The 22780-nt window shown below is 50.0% G+C and overlaps 1 protein-coding gene and 3 non-coding genes across 14 annotated transcripts in view; 2 read left to right on the forward strand and 2 right to left on the reverse strand.

Moving 5' to 3' along the window:
* The window catches only part of KRBA1 (KRAB-A domain containing 1), a 28934-nt gene extending 18649 nt beyond the window's left edge, over nucleotides 1–10285 (reverse strand). For 2 of the 11 annotated variants that reach the window (XM_055335040.1, XM_055335035.1), the window contains exons 1-5: nucleotides 9024–9376; nucleotides 2229–2355; nucleotides 1702–1851; nucleotides 877–1026; nucleotides 78–236 (exon numbers count right to left, since the gene is read on the reverse strand). In XM_055335040.1, the coding sequence (XP_055191015.1) occupies nucleotides 78–236; nucleotides 877–1026; nucleotides 1702–1851; nucleotides 2229–2355; nucleotides 9024–9269 (832 nt within the window). In that variant the 5' untranslated portion in view covers nucleotides 9270–9376. Of the gene's footprint in view, nucleotides 1–77; nucleotides 237–876; nucleotides 1027–1701; nucleotides 1852–2019; nucleotides 2038–2228; nucleotides 2502–9023; nucleotides 9377–9992 lie in introns of those variants that run through there. The other 9 variants (XM_055335038.1, XM_055335044.1, XM_055335043.1 and 6 more) reach the window with 9 other exon arrangements.
* Nucleotides 10286–16025: 5740 nt separating this feature from the next.
* Nucleotides 16026–16097, reverse strand: TRNAC-GCA (transfer RNA cysteine (anticodon GCA)). The gene has a single exon. It is a non-coding gene; the product is annotated as a tRNA-Cys (tRNA).
* A 2632-nt stretch (nucleotides 16098–18729) lies between these two features.
* TRNAC-GCA (transfer RNA cysteine (anticodon GCA)) lies at nucleotides 18730–18801 on the forward strand. The gene has a single exon. It is a non-coding gene; the product is annotated as a tRNA-Cys (tRNA).
* A 3797-nt stretch (nucleotides 18802–22598) lies between these two features.
* On the forward strand, nucleotides 22599–22670 carry TRNAC-GCA (transfer RNA cysteine (anticodon GCA)). Its single transcript has one exon. It is a non-coding gene; the product is annotated as a tRNA-Cys (tRNA).
* The last annotated feature ends 110 nt before the right edge of the window (nucleotides 22671–22780 follow it).

The raw sequence follows: 22780 nt of genomic DNA on the forward strand, positions 1-22780 counted from the left end.
GGGACAATGAAGAGAGCACAGAGTCCAGTCTGCCTGACTCCAGGGTCAGAGGCCTGGCCCCGCTGGGTCACACTCACTGATGGGGAGGGGGCTTCCCTGTCCGCCGGCTCCAGGCAGGCCACTGGATGATGAGCTGCTGCTGGATGTGGCAGCCATGCTGGGCCAGCCAGTAGGTGTTTCTGGAAGGCAGCTGAGCAAGCCTCCGAGAGGGCAAGTCTCCACGGTCACAGCTGCTACTGGGGAGGAGGAAGAGGACACCTGAAGCTAGATTTAAGCCCAGCAAGGAGTATGCCCCCAAAGTTGTCCCATCTGGGCCTGCCTTGCCCTGTTCCATTACAATGACCCAGATGTCAGCATCCTCTGCATCATCATTCCTGGGCTCTGAAACATCGATTCAGAGTCTTGTTCTGATGAGACCACCTCACCCCCACTTTCTGGGTCATCTACCATCCACTGAGCAGGCTCGAGGGCCAGGGCTGGTGGGGACAGACATCTCGAGGAGGTACAGTCTGAGAGCTGAAAGCACCAGCTGAGCAGAACAGGGTGAAGGACTGAGAGTCTGGTGATGTGGGAGGAGCACAGGCTGCGGGGGGGACTGGGCCCCACTGGCCATGCTGATGGGGCACAGCTTCCTCTCCTCATCTAAGAACAGGGACTGACCTCACCTGCCGCACAGCCCTGATGGTGTGGCTGAAGCCCTGGAGAAATGGGCACGAGAAAGGCCAGGAGCCAGTCTTATCCATGACCCATTCTTTCTTGGGGGCAGACGTGCTACTGGGCATTTGTGCAACAGGTGACCCTAGCTAGGGTCTGGCCGGGGCTAGGCAGGCACCCGGCACCCGGCACCCAGCTGCGACTCCACTTCGCCTGACTTACCGTCAGGGCTGCTCTGTTCCCCGTCCAGGCTGACAGCTCCACTCCCACTCTCGCCCTCTGGGCTGACCTCCCCAAACAGGAACTCCGGAATCTCCTTGACCAGCTGCACCAGGGCGGTGAGGTGAAGGCTGTGCGGGGGTGCTCCTCCTGCTGGAGAGGCCACAGTGAACCCCCACGCCCTCTGTCAGCTTGGCACTCACGCTTCTGCGCACGACTTCAAACCAGCATTTTACCCCGTGAGTAGCAGCAAAAGAAAAACTGAGGTCCCTGAAGTGAGAAGGATCTGCCCCAGGGGACAGCCAGGACCAGGGGCTGGGAACTCCAGGTACTGTCCCTCGGTACCTGGTACCTCTCTGAGGGGAATGCCAAGGAGAGCTGCTCCCTCCCACCAGCCAGACCCTCTGGCACTCCTACCCTCCCAGCCTAACCAGGGCTAGGCCCGTGGGCCACATCCCCCATCCAAGGCCTCCAGAAGTCAGCCCTGTGGCAGCACTCAGGAGCTGCCAGCTGGCTCTGCATGGTGGGTGGCAGGAAGAGGGCTTGAGTAGGGGACGCTCTCCAAGAGTGACCCCAGGTTTCTTCCTGGCTTTGTATACAATGGGCAACAGTGTGCCAGGTTCACAGCCTGGGGGGCAGGGAGGGAAGTGGGCAAAGGGTGAAAGGTCTCAGAGAGGTTTGGGTATAGAGCATGGCAAGGGCTGAGGTCACAGCATTCCCTGAGGAGTAGAGCCAGGGGCTGAGGACCACACAGTGGAACGGACAAGGTTGCCCAGGGGGACCAGGATACCCAAAATGGCCTGTCCCTCATCTGCCAAGATTACTCACCCAGGGGGCCTCCTCCCCTAGGAGGTTCCTGTCCCTCACCAGCATAGCTCCTGCCTTCCATGGTTCCTCCAGGCTCCGTAGGAGACAAGAAGGCAGAGAGGGGGAGCCGCTCAGCTGTCCCTGGGAAAGAAAAGAAGGAGGCACAGCCCCCTGGGAATGGAAGTCGGCCTCCACCCACCTACCACAACCACGCAGGCACCTGTTTACAGGTGTGTTTGTGTGGTCCTCCAAACCTCAAGAACCGTGGGGCCACCAGATGCTCAGAGACCAGGCTGCTCAGTGTTCCGCCCATTCTGGAGTGCCCCACCTGAATCTTACCCAGAACCCTGGGGCAGGCTATCAAAACAACGATGGAACAAAAGATCAGTGAGGCCCCCAGTTCAGTCTGAGGCTGTTGGAACATCACCTCAGATGGCATTCATTTTGCTGGTGAGACTAAGGCTTGGCAGGCCCTGGCTGATTCAGGACTGGCTTGGTCCTGGATCGCGCCTCCTGTCAATTGTCAGTGGGGCCGGGCCACTCCTTACCCAGGGAGCGCAGTGTCTCATAGTTCTCCCGCATCACGTCCCGGTAGAGTGCCCTCTGCCCTTCGCCCAGGAGCTGCCACTCCTCCTCGGAGAACCGCACCGCCAGGTCCTGGAAGGCCACGGACACCTGTGGGCACAATCTCGGGGGAGTTGGGGGTTCCCTCCCAGCGCCACCAGTCTCTCTGTGTCCCCAGGTGTCCACTAGGAAGTGGGAAGCAGTGAGAGTATGGTGCGGGCCTGATGGGTGGGAGCAGGTGAAGGCAGGGCGGGAATGTGCTCAAGACACAGTGCTGGGGTTTGGACTGTGTCCCCAAAAATGTATGCTGAAGTCCCTCCCCTCGTCCCCCATGAACGTGGCCCTATTTGGAAACATGTTCCTCACAGATGTAGCTGAAGAGGAGCAATAGGGTCACACAGGGAGGAGAAGGCCAGGTGACAATGGATGCAGAGAATGAAATGACACAGCCACAAGCCAAGGAAAAGGCAGGACCAGCAGAGGCTGTAGGAGATGGGAAGGATTGTCCCCTAGAGCCTTCAGAGGGAGCCCACCCCCCCACCTCCACCCCACCATCACTACCCTGGTTTTGGCTCCCTGGCACAGGGAGAGAATCCACCTGCTGGTAAAGCCTGCCCGGTGTGGTTCTTTGTTACAGCAACCCCCCAGGAGCCCTCACACTCTGTGACCCTCAGCCTGGGCCTAAGAAAAGGTCAACTCCAGGCTGGGAAGCCCAGCCAGCCCTAAAGTCACCATGCTGGAGAGTTACTGGAGGTAATAAGCAACCTTGGCCTTGAATGTGCAAGGCCCTGGGGTCCTATCACTACAACATTAAGACAAGATACACATAAAACAGGTAAGTCTGATAAGGAACCAAACACTCCATCCATACTCTTAGTGGGGGGTGACCCAACAGCCAGGAATCAAACAAGCAAAATGTTTATGCGGCCCCTCCCAGCCCCACAAGGAAGAGAGGGAGAGAGAACACCTCAAACAGCTTGGCAAGTCTAGAGGAGGCAGATCCTCCTGTACCAGGACAGACAGACAGCCGTGTGACTGGGAATGAAGAAAACCAGCAGCCGATGCACCTGTACTGGTGGCCCTTGATCCTCAGACCCCAAATCCTATGGCCACAGTCCTACAGACCCTCTGGCCCAGCCAGGTCAGTGCTGGTGTCCAGCTGTTCTGCTGGACTCCAGGCTCGTGCTGGGCTGAGCCTGCCCTCACTTCCCCAGCTGCACTTGACCTCCAGGGCCACGGCCAGCCACAGTGACCCCCATGACCTTTTACCACCAAGCCCGTGCAGCCCGTGGGTACTATGCACTGCAGGAACCCATCCAGGCCTCCATGCCTTGGTTGCCACACTCCCCCATTCTGGCCCCCTCCCAGACCTCTCCACTCTTCACCCCTGTAGGCTTGCAGCCTGGTACTCTGTGGCCCACTCTGCAAGGAAGGGCTCTGAAGAGACCTGGGATCATCCTTGGACAGTATCCCCTGCTTTGTAAGACATGAGAAACATTCTGTCCTCACTTCTTTAAAAATCATCCCTACGTGGGCATTAAAATGGCGATCAGACCCTAGAAGATTACCTGCATCTGAGAGGCATGCACTTAAAATTACAGCAAAAATGAACTTCGTGCAAATTAAGCAAACAGAATATTAATTATGGGAAGGGTCCCTCTGCTGTAGAAACAGATGCTAAACTCTTTGTAATTAAAATTATTGAACAAAATGAAAACATTCCTAATAACGCAAAGAAGTTAATCTACTGCCTTGTTTCATCAACTCAAGTCGGCAACTTTAAAAACAATCGCTGCGGACAGCCCCGGTGGCTCAGCGGTTTAGCGCCACCTTCAGCCCGGGGTATGATCCTGGAGACCTAGGATCGAGTCCCACATTGGGCTCCCTGCATGGAGCCTGCTTCTCCCTCTGCCTGTGTCTCTGCCTCTCTGTCTGTCATGAATAAATAAATAATATTTAAAAAAATAAAAACCATCACTGCTAACCTTGGCATTGTCACTGATGGCATCTGCTCCCCACACATCTCTTACCTTCTGACAGCTGGCACCACCACATGGTCACAACTGCCCTCCACTCTCCTGCTGAATTGGTCAGGGCCCTGTCCACACACCTGGCTGGAGGCAGCCTATCCACAGACTACCTGCTTTCAGTCCAGAGGCTCCCAAATGCCCTCCCGCCCACTTGGCCAGCCAGCAGACCTTCTGGAAGTCATCTCCACCCCGATAGGCCAAGTATAGTTGCTCCCTTTCAGGAACACATTCAGTCACCCTCAAAAACATCTCTCAAAGAGCCATCCCCATTTTTCCTGGACTTTGGACAGATACAACATAGCCAATGGTAGGGTCTATGTAGAACAGCTAGCAGATCAGGCCTGAGGCCACTGTCCCTGCAAGGTTGGCCTTGGGCTACTGTTGGGGAACTTGGATTACAGGAGGGTGGTTTACTGGGTCAACTATTTGCACAGCGTGCTTCATGCTGGGCATCTACTTTTGCTCTGGGACTCTGGTCTGTGTTAGGTGGAAATAGCCACATGACCAGCCACCAATGGAAACCCTGAGCGCTGAGTCTCTAGTGAGCTTCCCTGGTAGACAACATTTCTTTTCATTCATTTCTTTCTTCCTTTTTTTTTAAAGTAGGTAGGCTCCATGTTGGGCATGAACTCACAACCCAGACATTAAGAGTCACGTGCTCTACGGACTAAGCCAGGTGCCTCCCTTAGTAGACCACCTTTCACACCAGCCATCACAACTCAGCCGGAAGAATTATGTACATCCCATGTGATTCCACTGGGAGAAGACTCTGGAAGCTCACACCTGGTCTCCTGTATATTTTGCCCAATGTGCCTTTACATTTTATTTTGCTTTGTGTCCTCTCACTGTAACAACTCACAGCTGTGAATATGAGTCTATGCTGAGTCTTGGGAGTCCTCCTCGTGAAGGACTTGGGCCCCAATACAGGGTCCCCTTATATTTCCTGACAAGACGCAGACACTTAAGGGCTCAGAGTATGCCCCCACCTGGCAGGGGACCTCATGGCCCAGCCTTGTTCTAGGTTTGAAACCTCATTCCCCATTGCTCAAGCCACTCCCTTCCATCCCAGAGCTCATGGCCCACCTGCCTGGCTCTGCTCTCTGGTCTCTCTGCTCCTCCCAGCTACACTCCCCCTCTTTTCTCTCTCCTAGGCTGAGTAACGTCAGGGCTGATGGAGCAGGGGGACACCTCAGTCAGAAAGTCCTCATCTGCACAGTAGTCCCAGAACTTCAGACTTGTCCCAACTGGCCCAGTGTCAGAATGGGCACAAACACTGTCTTATTGGCTAACCACATGTGTTTTTGCTTGAACGTTTCGGTCACTATGTTTAAACATACATAGATGCTGTTGTGATGAGTACGTGCACATCCTTTAAAAGTAATACTGAACTGATTTTAAAATATTTGCAAACACTACAACTGAATGTACTAAGTATACAACTATGTAGGGTTCGGGGGAGTTTTCAACATTAAGGAAGAGGATCCCAGAGTCAGTGAACAAGGTTGGAACCCCCTATTTATCACCCCACTCACCCACTGCTCTGGAGGAGGAAAGGTGGGGAGGGGCAGGAAAGGGCCAGTGGGCTACAGTTATTCTGCTGTCTTTTATTTGCCACACAAAAATTTATTAAACTCCCACTCTGGCCAATACACCAGAACAAAATAAGGTGTCCCCAGGACCCGGAAACTAGTCAAACCAACCCCACAGGAAAGATTAGCTATCTGCAGTAGGGGGCCCGAGCCACCGGCAGACATGTACAGTCTGGGTGCCCTACCAACATCAGGCTCTGTACCTTCGAAACAAGAGTTCTACCCAAAACACACCCCCAGGAGGCCAGTAAGAAGAGACCAGTCAGGGTGGCCTCAAGGCTCATTTCCTCTTTACCTTTTGGTAGCACAACACATGGCTGGCTCACCAGGTCCAAGTGAGCTCCAGGGAAGGTCATGCTGATATCAGCTACTGAGCATGGAGGATCTTCTTTCTACCAAGGCCACTTCCCCAGCCCGGGATATTAGCTGATGCTCTCCTGTGCCCTCTCTATGGGACATAGCTCATGTGAACTGAAGCCAGCCTGAACATCTCCCATCTGACAGTGACAGCCGGAGATCACGGGCATGTGGCTACTTCTCTGCAGGCAAGGTTTCCCTGACACAAGCTATCCTACATGTGGTCCAGGTATGTGAGACACTCAGCCTACCTTGGCTCCACCTGCCTTTCCCTATCACCTCTAGCTTGAACACTCACAGGTTACTGGCACTCTGCTAGATAATGAGATGTGTCCTCACAGGCTCTATTGTCAAGGTACCCAAACATCAGAAGTGTGATCCTTCCTTTCCGAGCATTTCAGAGCTCTCGTTGATTAACAAGGCGGATCTCCACAGGCAGCTGGTCAGACCAGTTGGTAGGAAAATCACAGCACCAAGTCTAGGACTGGGATCTCTGAACTGAGATCTTAGTGCCTTTTCTGCTCTGCTTAATTGTGACTATCACCAGTAATCTTGGTACATCTTAAGAAAACAAGCATCGAACATCTAATTTTAGAAATTATCATTACCCAGTAAAGTTTGTAGTGGCAGATCTTGAGTACAACGAAATGTTCCTGTTGACACTGCTAAATGGCAGAGTCCAAATGGCACTGCTCTGGCTGGGGCGGGGAACATGGGAGGAAGGACCCAGCAGAGCCATGTGACAGGTCTGGGGAGCTAGTTTATCCCGAGATGTCAGCAGACAAGTTCTCTGTTTAACAAATGGAGTGAAAAATACTCTCTCCTCAGCCTTATCAGAAGCTTTTTAGAACATAATGACTGAAAAAATAAAAGTGCTTTTAGGTTCAAATGATTGACTTCACGTTCCTTTTAATTAGGTCTGACTTCCCTGCCCAATCCTTGATTTACTAAATTAGCAGTAAGCCCAGAAATCTAGGTTTTCAAGCCTCCTACGACTCTGACAAATTCTTAGTTCAGAGCCACAGGCCAGGGGAGCACTGCAGCCCTGTCACAGGCTGGAGGCCTGCCCAGCCCTGCTGGAAATGAAACATATGCTGGGGCACAGACCCCTGCAAACAGGCTTGGCCCTCCTTCTTCCCAGCAGCCAGCTCTCAAATGCCTAGAACTTTAAAGGGAGGGATCTTTTTTTTTCTTTTTAGATTTTATTTATTTATTCATGAGAGACACAAAGAGAGGCAGAGACATAGGCAGAGAGAGAAAGCAGGCTCCTCCCAGGGAGCCTGATGCGGGACTTGATCTCAGAATCCCGGGATCATGCCCTGAGCGGAAGGCAGACACTCAAACGCTAAGCCACCCAGGTGTCCCGGGGCAGGGATCATTTAATGCTGATTTCCACCCAAAATAGGATGGCTCTTCAATTCCTCCTTGAAGAGAATTTCTCCTTCAGTAATGGGTGGCTCACCACATTCCCAGCAGCTGATCCTATCACTGGCCCAATGTGGCATTTAAATCCTGGATGTAGGGGTGCCTGGGTGGCTCAGTTGATGAAGCATCTGCCTGCAGCTCAGGCCATGATCCCAGAGTCCTGGGATCAGCAGGGAATCTGCTTCTCCCTCTCCCTCTGCCCATCCCCCCTGCTTGTGCGCACTCGGTCTCTCTTTCTCTAAAATAAGTAAATAAATAAAATCTTAAAAAAGAAGTGCTGGACACACAGATGAGCTACTGCATGGGAGTTAGGGCTGGACTTCAGGAACCAGACTGCTAGAGTTCCAATCCCTGCTTTGCTCCATATTAGCTATGGGACCTTGCTAAAACTACTTAACCCACTTGGGCCTCGGTGAACTCATTTATAAAATCAGGATCATAATGACCTACAGCACAGGGATGTTGTGAAAAGTAAGTGAATCAACATAGGAAAAGAGGCTAGAACAAATACTAGGATGGAATAAGGGCTATTAGTGTTACATGGCCAAATCTGTCTGCCTGACGTCCACCTGCAGGTCAGAGCCTGCCACCTCCAGCTACACAGAATGGGCTCTTCAGCACACACTACTCCTGACTTTGCCTCTTTATCTCCTGGCTAAATATACCCAACTCTTTTAGACAGCTGGAAGAGATGGATTCCAGGTCTTTCACCATCTTAGCCTCAAGACAAATTCTCCAAAACAAAGTTCTTATGAAATGGAAATGGGAACTGACTATGGCCAGAATAGGTGGTTCAATCAATGGCCTCCCTCTACCCAGAAAAGGTGGAGGACAAGTGGGGAGTATGTGTATCAGGGAGTGAGCAAACATGAGTGTGCAAACACGTAAGGCACCAATGCTTGCCTCAGAGGATGGAAACACACTGTTGTCTTGCAGTCTGGACCCACTGTCCTCCCTGGGCCCTACTTCAACTCCTTTGGGCTTTCAGGCCTGCCTCCCTCCCTCAACCAACAGGAGAAAAGCTTTCTGGATTGACCCAGGGCTGTTGTTAACTGTGCAGCCTCTGAGCTCACTGCCACCATGCTGTTCCTCCTAAAACATTCCTCCTTACCCTGTCACTAGCCCAACAAGAAAACCACAGCTTTGGTGCCCACAGGACCTGTCCATCTTTCCGCACTCCTTCCCAGCCTAGATCCATTCCCCCAGTGTGCCTCAAGTTTGGGTTCCCAGTTTGGACCCTGCACCCTGCTGCTCCCACTTATGGGCTGTGCTCACACATCCCTGGCCTTTGGGGAGTCACACTGGACAGGAAGACAAGAGGCCTTCCCTGTAACTCTCTCTCTGTTATCTACCAATCCCCAAAGCCACTCCTACCTACCTTCTCTGTGAGGCTACATAGTGTCAGGATGCATCCTACTCGGAATATCAGATCTGAAGGACTGGTGGTCCAAATCCCTCGTTTCATGGAAGAGGAAATTGCAGGAGAGCTTAGCACAGGACCAGTGGGCATACCCGAGCAAGGGTATCCTTGGGCTGCTTCGCTGCACAGCCAGAGCTGCAAGGAAGGCCGCCCCTGCTCCCACAACATCCACTTGTCCTGGTTTCTCTCCAGATTGCAGGCCATGAATGACTGGAGGTTCTGGCTGCAGGCGGCTAGGTCTGGCCACAGAATGTCCCAGCCCTATCCCAATACCCACCCACCTCCAAACCGTGGAGTCTACAATTGGCTGAGGACCGCCCAAGTTCATGGCCACCAAACTTACAGAACTGGCTCCAGGCGCCCACCCAGAGGAACTGCAACAACTCCCCACTGGTATCATCATGTTTTCCTGGCATCTTCCCAGTCCCGCACACAACTCGCCCAAACTGCCAGGCTGTGACAGATGTGGCTCTTCCTCCAGCTCTAGAATCTACACACCTTACCTGGTGGATAAAACCTGGGAGTTTGTTTCATGTCCCCTCCCCCAAGGATCCAGGATCCTACCCAGAATAAAAGCATCAGATTTACGCCTTCCCCTGAGGCCTTGATGCCCACGGCTCCCAGGATAACTAATAATTAAAAGAAGCCAGGCCGAGGGAGGGCGACGCGTAACCCCAAGGAACGAGTTTCCGCAGGTGGAGACAGGCTCCGCGCACAGGGCACTGGGGGTCAAGGGCTGGGGAGGGCGCCGGGGGTCGTCCGAGGACCTAGACTCCTGCGCACCAGGCCCGTCGGGCCGAGCGCAGCCCGATACCAAAGTTGGTGGATGCCGGGGTCTTTGCCCCCCGCCGGGGGACGGCTCCGCGCCGCGCCCAGCTGACCCACCGAGGCGCGGGTCGGTCCGTCTGTCCTCCCGGTTCGCCTTACCTGGCGCGCCATCCCGGGACTCAGCCTCCGCGCTCAGCTTCCGGCGCGGCCCGCGGCGCCCGCTCCTCGGCCGCGGACTGTGCCGCGACCCTCGGCGACAGCGGCGACCGAGGTCAGCGCGGGAGGAAGCACGGCTGGGGTCACGGGCAGCGCGGGAGAGGCGAGGCTGGGCGCGGCGCGGCCGCCGGACGCCCCCCACTCCAGGAGGGGTGGCCCGGCTTCCGCCCGGAGACCCCCGGCCTCGGCGGCCGCTGGGCGCAGGCGCGAACTACACTTCCCAGAGGGCGCCGTGGCGCGGGCCGGGGGCGGGGCCGGGGGCCGTCTCCCCGAAGCCTCCTCCCCACCTGCTTCTCTCAGGACCCCAGGAAACTGCGGGGAGGCGCTCCGCGCCGGGTCCCGCCTGGTGGCCAGCTTGCGGGGGTGTGTGTCCGAGGTACGCATCCGGCCGTCATCATCCATCCATCCCCCATGCGTGCGTCCAACAGTTACTGAGCGCATCCTCTGTGCCAGGTGCGGATGCTCGGATGAAGCGGGACCCGCCTCTCCCAGAGATCACATCCCGTAAACCAACCGTTTCCGAGGCCACGGGGAGGTGTGTGTGTTGGGGGAGGGGGCGGGGGGCGCTGCAGGGCGGACGGCGCGGCCCCGCGGTCTGCGGTGGGTGCCAGACCCCCGCACATCCTCAGATCTGCCACCCAGCTCCCTCGCTCACCAGAGCATTGAGCCGGGTCATGACATCTCGTGTGACCAATTGCTAGTCGATTTGGTCGATTTAGGTGACCCCAGAAGCTCCAGGAACGTAAGAGGGCCTCAAATAAGTGTGTGATGAGTGAACAAACATGAGCCCCTTCACTTCCTGGCCAGGACGCGGCGGGCTGGCGGTGGGGGGCAGGTCCCGGCCGAGGACTGGGAGCCTCGTTCCGTCTCTGGAGGACCACCCCCTGTTGGAACAGCTCAGAGAAGGTGGGCGTGTGCAGCTCACCCCGCTCAGTGAGGGGCAGGGGTGCAGCGAGGCGGAGAAGCAGGGGTGCAGCGAGGCGGAGAGGCCCGCCGCGGGGGGCGGGGAGCCCGCTGCCCCCTTTCCCTGCCCCGTAGGTTCTCTTCCTCTGGAATATTTGGGGAAAGAATTTCTCGCCCAGAAGTCTCAGTGCTGTTCCCGGAAGCAGCTCTGGCCCCCCGTGGGTCTCTCCTGGCCTTGCTACTGGTCACCTCCCTGAACTCTGGGGTACAGGGTTGTCATCTTTGGCCTGGCCTCCACGGAAAGGCGTGAGAGGAGACCACTCTCAGTTCCTGCCCAGCTTCACCCCCGGGCCAAGCCCCCTCCTTCATACCCAAAGAATCGCTGGCACAGGACCCGTGTGTGTGTGTGTGTGTGTGTGTGTGTGTGTGTGTGTGTGTGTGTACCAGGTGTAGGAGGATGTGAAGATGTCACAAGCTTCTCACTGCCTGGAAAAGGAAAGCTTAAGTTCAGCATCTGATCTCAGGATCCCTAAAGGACATAGAGCCAGTGGTAAGCCCCTTGCCTGTGCTGTGTGACCCACGTTCCTGCCGAGGTAGACTTCCTCCTAGTAGCCAGTGTCACTCTTCTCCCAGAGCCTGCCTGCACCCCACCCTCCATCTCAGGATCCCTAACGCTTTAAAATCACTTAATTTAGAAAAAAGTAATGCCTCTACCCAAGACACACCTTTACTGCTGCATGTAGAATCTTGACACCTCTTTGACTCAACCTCACCCTACCTGAGCAGGCTTAGACCCCGCTTGTAGACTCTGGCTCAGCCATTCCTAATATTAATTCACCAACATCCAATTTGCTGAATGACCAGTTTGCCAAAACTCAATTTGCTGAGTGGCCAATGCTCCCCATGATTGAGAAACCTTCCTATCCCTCTACCCCCAAAGTTTTATTGGCACCTCTGACCCTATTCCTGCATCACCCCTGCCTCTGTATCCGCATTGCAAGGTGATTGTGGAGAACTGTCCTAAATTCCATTTAAAGTGTTTATTTGGCAGTTCTGGACACGGACAAAGGTAGGAGTGCAGATGGAACAGATTTTTTTTTTTTAAATTCTCAGTAATTCAGATGGGTTTGGAGCAAATCAATAATCAGTGGTTTCATTTTCATCATATTTGGCTTTTGGCTACCTGGCTATTCTGTGAATTGATTTTTGGTGAATTAGCCAGCTACAGTTTTCCCAAATAAATTGACTAGCTTCCTTTTATAGATAAATGGTGCTGTCCACTGCTCCATGTGAAAATGGCTGCAATTTTAAAATATTTTCTATTTTTCATTATTTCTTTTTCTACCCATGAGGTTATTTAAAAGTACTTTTTAGTTTCAAAATGTATGGGTCCTTTTTAGAGTTATCTTTTTGTTATTGAGTTTTACCTTGTACTAAGAGAATGTGGTATATAATGTCGCTTTTTGTTTAGGATTTTCTGAGACTTGCTTTGTAATCAAGTATGTAATAAATGTTTGAAACTTTGCTTTGAAAGAGCATGCGTATTCTAATGTTGGTTGTAGGGATCTAGTTAGGTCTATTAAATCAAATTTATTGATTGTGTTATTTGTGTCCTCTCCATCTTATCATTTAATGCCTTTTGATGTATCATTTACTAAGAAAGATGTATTAAAATCTATTAATGTGGATTTGTCCATTTCTTCCTGTATTTCTGACAATTTTTGCCTTATATATTTTGACACTGTGAATACAAGTACAGAATTGTATTTTTCTGAGAAAGTTCATTTTATTATTATAAAGTAACAGTCTTTGCCCTAGGAATACCTTTAATCTATAATTCATTTTATCTGATATCAATATAGCTAAACTAACTTTATTTTGGTCAGTATTCATTTGGTGTATATTTTCCCAACTTTTCACTTTCAAACTTTTTATTTATGTTTCAGGAGAGCATTTTCTAAGACCATATAGCTAGAGTTTGTTGTTGAATCCAGAATGACAATTTCTGTCTCAATTGGCAAATAGTCCAGTTGTATTTATTGCGATTAGTAATATATTTTTATCATTTCTACCATCGTTTTTGTGCTTTCTATTTATTCTGATGTTTTCCTATGCCTTTCTTTCCACTCTTCTATTCGATTGATCACTTTTTCTTTATACACCTTTCAGGAATTCACCTTGATTCACATCTTTCTACTAATATGAAAACTATTTAATTTAGTCTTCCTTTTCTATATATCTAGGGATAGCTCTTTAAATTTTTACACACACATCTGATTTGATATAGTCTAACAATAATTAGTATTTCCACCCTCTTTCCACACAAAAGGATTTTAAGGTATTAGTTCAATCACATCATTCCCCTGTCTTGTGTGTAATTGTTCTCTATGATTAAATATTATTTTTAAGCCCTCCTCAGCTCTTTTTTTTTTGTCTTGTATAATTGGTGCTGTTTGGATTTACCAATGTGCTCACTAATATCTTTGTTCACTGTTTTTCCTCTTGCCTCTTTCCCCTTCCTTTTGGGTTCAGTGTTCTTTTGGAATTACAAGTTTTAAAGGTTCTTCCAGCAAGTATATCTTAGAAGTAAATTATTTCAGCTATATTTCTGTCACTTTTGACTGATAGTTGAACTGAGTAGAGAATTCTAACTTATAGTCTTTCACTCAGAATACTTTATTCCATTGTCCACCAACCATCATTGCTTCTGTTGAAAAGTCTGCTGTCATTCTAATTATGCCATCATTGTACCTGATTTGTCTTTACTATTTAGCTGTTTTTAAGATCATCCCTTTGGGGACGCCTGGGTGGCTCAGCTGTTGAGCATCTGCCTTTGGCTCAGGATGTGATCCCAGGGTCCAGGGATCAAGTCCTGCATCAGGCTCCCTGCAGGGGGCCTGCTTCTCCCTCTGCCTGTGTCTCTGCCTCTCTCTGTGTCTCTCATGAATAAATAAATAAACTCTTAATAAGAAAGATCAGCCCTTTGTCTATGGTATTATGAAGACACTGCAATGGGCCTAGGTGTGGCTTTATCTCTTTTGGGATTCATTCCTTAAATCCGAGGTCTTTGTACAAGCCTGGAAATTTCTCAGCTATTATATATTTTAATATTGCTTCTCCCTTGTTATGTTTTATACTTGTAGAATTCATATTTGACATTTATCAGAACTCTATTCTAGTCTTAGCCACTCTTTTTTGTTTTGCATTTTTTTAGACATTTGCATTTCATTCCTGGAATTTTTAAAAGATTTATATTCTATTTCCTTTACAAATCTCTCATCTTTCTGTCTAATCTGCTATTATACTCTTAATTTCAGTGATTTTATTTTTCATTTTATATGTATCTGCTTCATATTTTTGAAAGTCATATATTCTCATACATTCAGTTTCCTATGACTTAATAATTTTGACCACACTTACTTCATAGTATCTATATGGTAATTCTCCTGTCTGACATTCTTTATTTTGTCTGGTGGTCTTCACTCATGGTTGGCTGATTCCTTGTTTCCTTTATTATTTTGAATTGTGAACCCACTTTAAGACAGGTTTCATCCATGGGAATTCTGTGTGGCCTGACTTGCAGATGTGCCTTTCAGAGTTTGTGTCTGCTTCTCCTGGTACTCCACAATCATTGTTAGGCTGGGCACACTTTTTTTTTTTTTTTTTTTTTTTTTTTTAAATTTTTATTTATTTATGATAGTCACAGAGAGAGAGAGAGAGGCAGAGACACAGGCAGAGGGAGAAGCAGGCTCCATGCACCGGGAGCCTGACGTGGGATTCGATCCCGGGTCTCCAGGATCGCGCCCTGGGCCAAAGGCAGGCGCCAAACCGCTGCGCCACCGAGGGATCCCCTGGGCACACTTTTTATGTCAACTTTTAGCTTGGGGAATTTCTGAACCATGCAGTTAGCATAAACTCAAAGTTCTAACAAGTATAGATCTGTGGTTTTGAATTTTCAGGGGAGATTCCCTTCCTCCCTGAGAAGAGAAAGACCTCTTGTCTGTTTGTGCTGGTATTTTACTAGCCCACCCTTCTTCTAATGGTGTGGCTCTCTGGGAGTATGACTTTACTTGCAAGAGGGGTGTTTCAGATCTAGACCTAATCTGGATCCACATGGCTCTTAAAACTCAACACCTCAGCTGTCCCACCATAACCACAGGCATTCTTGGGGTTAAGACTTTAGTTCATTCCCCAATCAAGATATCCTTTATTGTCACGAGAGCTCAGCTATACCTGTGATTGGATATTTGTTTGACAGCATTTGATAAAGTGATATTTTATCTTTCACTTCTGGGTGTTTTGAGGTAGAAGGAGTTTTAGATTATCTAACAGAATTCTGTAACAGAAATCTTTTTATTTTAAAATGACCCTCTCTTTTGTCTAGCAATCTTTATCATACACTTGACCATTTCTTCATTTGACTGTTTTACCCACCAGAGACAGTTCTTGCCCAACTATGTCTTTCCTGTGTCTGGCATTGAGTGGGAATCAAAAATGTCTTGAGTGAATGGATGATTCTAGATAAACAGGTGGATGTCAGCCACTGCTTTGATGTCAGTAAGCATTGTGGGGCTGGAGTAGGGGCCAAAGAGCCCATCCATGCCTCTTTGGGGGAAGATGGATTAGGAACAGAGGTGTGCTAGAGCTGGTTCGCACCAGAGAGTCACTTGTTAGCATATCTTCTTCATCCCATGTTCGAAGATCTTATGTTTGTAGCTTGAAATTGGTCACGGTGAGATTATTTGTACCATGAAACTGGAAAATACTAAAAATAAAAAATACCCTCCACCAAGAGCTGGTTGTTAAATATTTACCAGCATACCACTGATGTAGAACAATAAAAACACGTAGAAAAAGTACGCCTATGTAGAACAAGACCCATGGTAAGTGAAATATGAAGTCAAAGTTGGAGGAATCTATCACTGTGGGGCTGTGGTGCTCAGTGACAGGGTTTTAAGGTACCCTTGACTTTTTTTTTCCAGATTTGGGAAGTCTCAATATCCCCAGGCTCAGTATTAGGGAAAGGAGCTGAATCTTTAGTACCAGCTTCCCTGAACAAAAGTGGGAAATGGCAGGGGGCACCTGGATTTGAACCAGGGACCTCTTGATCTGCAGTCAAATGCTCTACCCCTGAGCTATACCCCCTGATGTAGGTGTGGGCCTAAGTAATACCTTTAACATGTGCAGCCACACCCAACACCTATAAATCTTTGTCATAAATGTTCATTGGCTGAGCCTCCTGGAAGCTGCCAAGACTACCTCACCACAATTTTACCTCTCTGATGCAAAATGAGCAAAAGCCTCCCCTCCCTGTAGCTGCCTCCCTGCTTTTTTCTAGAAGAGCACTGATCCCAACATTTAAAGCCAGAAGGGTCTTCAGAGTCACTAGTCTGTGCCATTCACAGCGAACATCTGAATGCAGATATTCAGGATTACTAGCCTTCTACCACACAAAGCCCTCTATTGATAGGATCAGTACCTAAATCCACTCTTTCTGACTTTATTGAACCAATGATTCTCTTAACTTCTTCGCATCCCTATCTTCCATCAGTCAAAAAATGTAAAAGCCACACAATTGGAGCCATCTGAATAGATTTATACAAACCTGAAGACCAGCAGAGGGACTAGAATGCAGGCTTCTAGAGCATGAATATGCCACACAGCTCAAAGACCACAAGGGGAAAGCTAATGGAGGACACCAGGATTTGACTTGGTGCATGGACTACATTGGGCCAGTCTCAGATTTTTGTACTTAGGAATCATCTCAGGAGCTTGTCAAACATGCAGATATGATCTGGGATTAGGAACAAACTCCTTATGGAAAGTCAGGAGACCCCCTTTGAGAAACACTGTCCGCAGATCCATCACGGCTTCCTTTTGTACCACCTGCAGAAAGACTCAGGTACTGAAACACCCAAGAAAGGAATGGGTTCGGAATTGGAGCACCCCCTCCAGGATCAACCAGGATTAAAACCAAAGACGATGGTGAAACTGCTTGTCATCTGAACTCTGCCCTAGATCAGTGTTTCTTAATTTTAAGGTGCCTCAGAATCATTTGGAGGGCTTGTTAAAACTAAGATGGCTGGGCTCCACCCCTAAAAGTTTGTAAGGACAAGGTCTCAAGTAATCCTGATGTTGCTGGTGTGGGGCCTCACCTTGAGAAGCACCACTCTAGACCTCTACACATCTGCACCCACAGCCAGGGCACCTGTTCACCAGTGCCTCTTCTGCATGGTCACCAGGCACTGATGCCTTCACTCCACCAAAGACAGTGTCTTGAGGTCCCTCTCCCCTTTCTCCTAGTGCCTACCTGGGACCACTGGGATGCTCTCAGTTGTTGGTTAGCCATCTTCTCACTTTGCCATTTAGGAAACCAACACCCAAGAAGCCTTCCACCCCTCCCCAATATGGGGAGAACTTGTTCAAGCAAGTAAAGCCAGAGATGCACCTGTTCTGTTTGGAGCAGCCCAGTGTGAGTTTAAAAGCTGAATCAGGGGATCCCTGGGTGGCGCAGTGGTTTGGCGCCTGCCTTTGGCCCAGGGCGCGATCCTGGAGACCCGGGATCGAGTCCCACGTCGGGCTCCCGGTGCATGGAGCCTGCTTCTTCCTCTGCCTGTGTCTCTTCCTCTCTCTCTCTCTGTGACTATCATAAGTAAATAAAAATTAAAAAATAAAATAAAAGCTGAATTCATCTCAGAAAAGTCAGGCTTGAGAGAATTAGAATTATTCCTATTTACAAATGAAATAGAAGGCGAGAAGGTATCCTTGGCCCCACAAAGGAAAGTATCCAGGTTAGAACATGGAAATGTGGAGTTCTCCAGAGATGCATCCGAACATCCTTGTCCTTGGAGATTTCCTTAACAGAAATTTGCTTTTATTCTTAACTTGCTGTTTTGTTTCGTTTTGTTTTGTTTTTAAGCCATGAATTGTGAGGGAGACAGATAATTAACAAAAATCTGTATTACTATAATGCAGGTCGTAATGGGGACTGCGAGGAAAACAGAGCAGAGCAAGGGGATAGAAATGACAGGGTGCAATTTAGACAGAGCCACCAGAGGAGGCCTAACTGATGAGTTGATGGCAAGCAGAGAGCCCTGAGTGCAGGGAAAAAGCACCGGACGGCTCTGAAGTGGCACCCTTGGAGGAACACTGAAGATCAGTGTGGCTGGAGGGGAAAAGGGAAGGAGTTAGGCGAGGAAGCAGCCAGGGCCAGTTCCTGTAGATCCTGTAGGCTGCAGCATGGACTGAGATTTTGCTCTCAAGGGAGCAAGACTACCAAGCAGATCGGGAAACGTTTCCTGACTCATGTCTGAAATACTCATAGGGGAAAACCTGTCAGGAGAATATGAAAACAGGTCAGGTGGGCCTAGACTTTTGAGTTTTTTACTTTGGGGAAAAATGTGTGTGTCTATGTGAGGTTCCTACTAAAATATAAATCTGCCTGTTAGATCGCTTTAATTTTACCTTATATGGGTTTTTTTTTACTTAAATATACAATTTTAAAAATAAGAATGTTTCCCTGATAATAAAGCAACAAAGATGGTATGGACCACCCGACAAGATGGATGAATAACTAATTGCGCATAGAAGAAAAACAAAACAAAACAAAACCAGCCCAGCTGAAACAGCCTGTAGAGGAGTCGGTAGAGGAGGCTGATGACCAGAAGCATGCAGTTCCGCAGATTTCCTGAGAGTGAATGGCGGTTAGTGTACTGGAGGACACTGGGGTATCGCAACATTAGTGGAAAGAAGCAAGTTAGGAAGCTCTAGCGGCTGTGGGGGTATAGCTCAGGGGCAGAGCATTTGACTGCAGATCAACAGGTCCCCGGTTCAAGTCCGGGTGCCCCCTGTCGGTTTTCTTTCCTGGTCATTGTGAATAACCTGAGTGATTACACTCCGTCTATTATTAGGTGGGTTTTAAAGTTGGGCTGGCTCCCTCTTGAAGGGCTCCGCGGACAGAAAGTGCGAGAGGGTGAAAAGGTGGAAAGGCCACCTTCGGCCTCAGGAAAAAAATTGCTTGCTAAGAATTGGAGGTTTTGTCGTGACCCTCTGACCGGCGAGCGTGTTTGGGGAGTTCCCTTCTTCTCTAGGGAGGGAGCGGCAGTTAGGGGTGCGTGCGGGGGCGCTGCTCGTGAGCACCGGCCCTAGGTCTCAGCCCCCACCCGCTGGGCACCCTGTTGCTGGAGGCGGGAAGGGGGGGAGGGCATTTGTATTGTAAAACCCAGGCGCCCTCCCTCTCCCCTTCCTCCAGCAGCCCCCCCAACCCCGCTGCGCCGCTAGGTAATCTGACAGGTGCACTGGGGAAGGTCTAGGCCTGATGATTCCAAACGTGTTTGGTTCTCAAAGTCGGTGGCCTGGGCAGGGGCCTGAGAAGCTGCCAGGTGCAGACGGAGGCCTAGAAGGAAAGGGTCTCCGCCCCACCCCAAGTGTCAGGCAAGCCCACGGAAGAAAATTCTGGATACTGCTGCGGGGGGCGGGGGGAACAGCGCTCAGGCTCCTGGGGGGGTCGTTGGAACATAGATCAGGTGGTCTCGGAAACATCATCCATTGAGCCCTCACATGTCATTACAAATACGTATGTTTGTAGACTTTATTTCTTAGAGCAGTTTAAGGTTTACACTACCCAGAGCAGAAAATACATAGAGTTCCCCTATTCCCTCTTACCTAGTCCAGCCCCCACCCACAGGTTTCCAGTCGTTAACATCTTGCAGGTGTGGTACACTTGTTAAAATTGATGGACGAATATCTATACGTTATCATTAACTGATACCTATAGTTTACATCAACGTTCCTACTGTTTTATGGGTTTTGACAAATGCATGACGTCATGTATCCACAATTACCTAGCTTCATAGGGATAGTCCCACTGTTCTAAAAATTCCATCTGCTATTCCTAGTCATTCCTCTTCCCTCCCGCCAACCCCTGGCAAACACCGATCTTTCACTGACCCTAGTTTTGCCTTCCCCAGAATGTCACAGTTAGAAGCCTTTCAGGATCAATGTTTCACTTAGCTATAGGCATTTCAGGTCCCTCCATATCGTTTTGTGGCCTGATAGCTCATTTCTTTTTGTGGCTGAAAAATATTCCATGGTATGGACCTGCCATCTTTATTTAGACTTGTTGGCATTCCAGATAACCACATCTTTTTGCAAGAAGGGAGGAGAGAAATTAAGAGTACACTAATTTTGACGAGCACTGAGTAACATATGAAAGTGCTGAATCCCTACACTGTACACCAGAAACTAATATAATGCTGTATGTTAACTACATTGGAATTTCAAAGAAGAAGAAGGAGGAGGAAGAAGAGGAGGAGGAGGAGGAAGAAAAGATGGAGGAGGATGAGGAAGTGGGGGAGGAGGAAAAAGAGGGGGATGAAAAGAAGGAGAAGATGAAAAAGAAGAGGAGGAGGAAGAGGAAGAGAAGAGGCAGATTATAGGCCTTTGCCACAAAACCCCCAGTCCCTGGCAAGGCTATACAATTTCCCCCAGTCCTTATTCTGGCTTTGATCCACAATCATCTCCATACTGGTGGTAGGCATATGCAACTATCTTTCTTACACCTTCAACATTTGAAATTCCTTTCCACTGGGGGGGGGGGGCGGGGTGTCCACCACTGTGCATGGCTGGTGGAAACCAGGACCTACCTCCACTACAACAGGCAAAAGTAGCAGACTTTGCCCTCCCACCAACCCCAGCCGTGCCCTAAGCTTCGCCAATCACAAGCACAGGTTAAGACTCGGAACATGGCACAAGGTACACACAGGCAGGAAGAGGCTGGAATCTATTCCAGGGGAGCCAGAGCTCTGGCATGGACAGTCGGGCTGATGGCTGCACCCTGTGCAGTGGGGGCATTACCAGCCCCCTCAACCAGGAATCTGTTTGGGGGCAAATGATTCTGACCCGGCTGCCCTTTAATTCTGCCCATTTTCAGAGTATACCTCCTGAGGGTTCTGAGATCTTTGTCATTGTCCCAGCATTTCCTTATTTGCTTCAATTAGCCACTATCTGTTACTATTCCTGTGACAGAATGCTGGCTGTGTGAAAATTAATCCTAGAAGTCAGGTGCTGGAAGTGAGGGGAACATGGCGTTGGTTATCTGGCCTTGTTGGGGTGAAAACTGGGAACATCTGGCCAGTTATTCAGGACTTGGAACCTGGCTGTCATTGACATACCGTGACCAAGCAGGAAAGCTGAATATTGCCTGGGTCCCCTGGAATGAAGTATCCAGTGAGGGCCAAGCCCTGCTCTAGTAAGTTACCACAGAACACCAGGAAGCAACCTACAGTAGAGTGGCTAATTCTGTTGGCATTGGGACTCAGACAAAGAAAATGAAGCTCAAATATGTAAAGGCTCTCCTCTAGTCAGCGCTGAGTGCAGACAGCCTTGTCTCTTACCTCTGAATCACTGAAAAAGCCTCCAAGCAAAAGCAGGGTGTGATCTTACAATGCCAGGTAAATGCACAGCATCCTTGTGCCATGCGTGAAAGATAGGACACTAATCAGCAAAAAGTGGGATCATCCCACCCACTTAGCACTTATTCAGTGGACTCAGAAACAAAGGTGAAAACATCAGGCACGGAGGCTAGAACCAGCTCCGGCAGATGGATTTCACCTCACCTGGGGAACCTAGCCAGGCCGGGCAAAGGGCCCCCACATTCCAGTTACATCCTCTAAGGAAAGGATGGTGTTGTGTAGGTGGCTGGTAACCAGCAACATGGGAGCAGGTGGATTGTGGTAGAAATATCATGGATGGGCACTGCTTTATTCTCACCAGAATACTGATTTTGAGTTTACGTTGTGTTTTTGAGGTAAAACATGTTACCTGTGTAGCGCAGTAATAATAGATGTGAGCTGCAGAGCAATGAGAAAAGGATCTCCACTCGTCTACTCTATTTTCCATCTCACGGTTCAGTGTCCTCTGTGGTCTCTGGAAGGTGAATCTGGCCAGTCTCTGATGCCATGTAACATACCCCTTAGGTGATGCACTGATGCCTTTTAGGAAGGACGATGTGTGTTCCCAGTAGATGAATGGAGGTCTGCAAGCAGGGAGCGCCGGAGGGTGGGGGGGCCTGCAGGGCCTGGGCTCTCCTGCTGGGCAGCAGAAGAAAGAGATCTCTGATCATGAAGCAGGGACCCTGGGGCCCCCAAACAGCAGCCTTCAGGCCTGCCCTAGCTTCCTCCCTTGTGCGGTGGAAGGATTCAGGGGCTCCTGCCTTTCTGGGGCTGTCTCTCGGAGGTCACACGGGCCCCTAGGGGACTGTCCCAAGAGGGGACGGGTTTTGGAGCCAGGGGAAGAAGTGCGGAACTGGCCGGAGTGCCAGCAGGGGTGAGGCTGGGGAGGATGGCCAGAGCAGACGGAGGAGGGAGGATGGAGGAGGGAGGGGAGGAAGGATGGGGCAGGGTCAGCAGAGCCTGGTGCCTCCTGCAGCTCAGGTGTGGCTGGAGCGGAAAGCGCCTATCAGAGGAGCGAGGGGTCTCTGCGGGAAGGAGAAGGCGGCCTCGTGGGAACAGGGTGGCCTCTGGTGAGTCTGGAGGGCCTGCCGGTGTCACAGGCCTGCTAGCAACGAGGAGAACGTCCGAGGTGCTGTGGAATGCCTGGGTGTGGCGTCACGGTGAAGTAATGTACAGAGCACCCAGCCTAGCGTCAGGGGGTATAGCTCAGGGGCAGAGCATTTGACTGCAGATCAAGAGGTCCCCGGTTCAAATCCGGGTGCCCCCTGCTGGAGCTTTGCTTTATTGCCGAACACAGAGGATGGCTTCTCAGATACCCCCAGTCTCTTGAATGTCATCAGGTGCCCTGCTCGCCACTTTTCCCCACACCCTGGCGTC

The sequence above is a fragment of the Nyctereutes procyonoides genome, unplaced genomic scaffold, assembly GCF_905146905.1.
Source record: "Nyctereutes procyonoides isolate TBG_1078 unplaced genomic scaffold, NYPRO_anot_genome, whole genome shotgun sequence".
Lineage (NCBI taxonomy): Eukaryota > Metazoa > Chordata > Mammalia > Carnivora > Canidae > Nyctereutes > Nyctereutes procyonoides.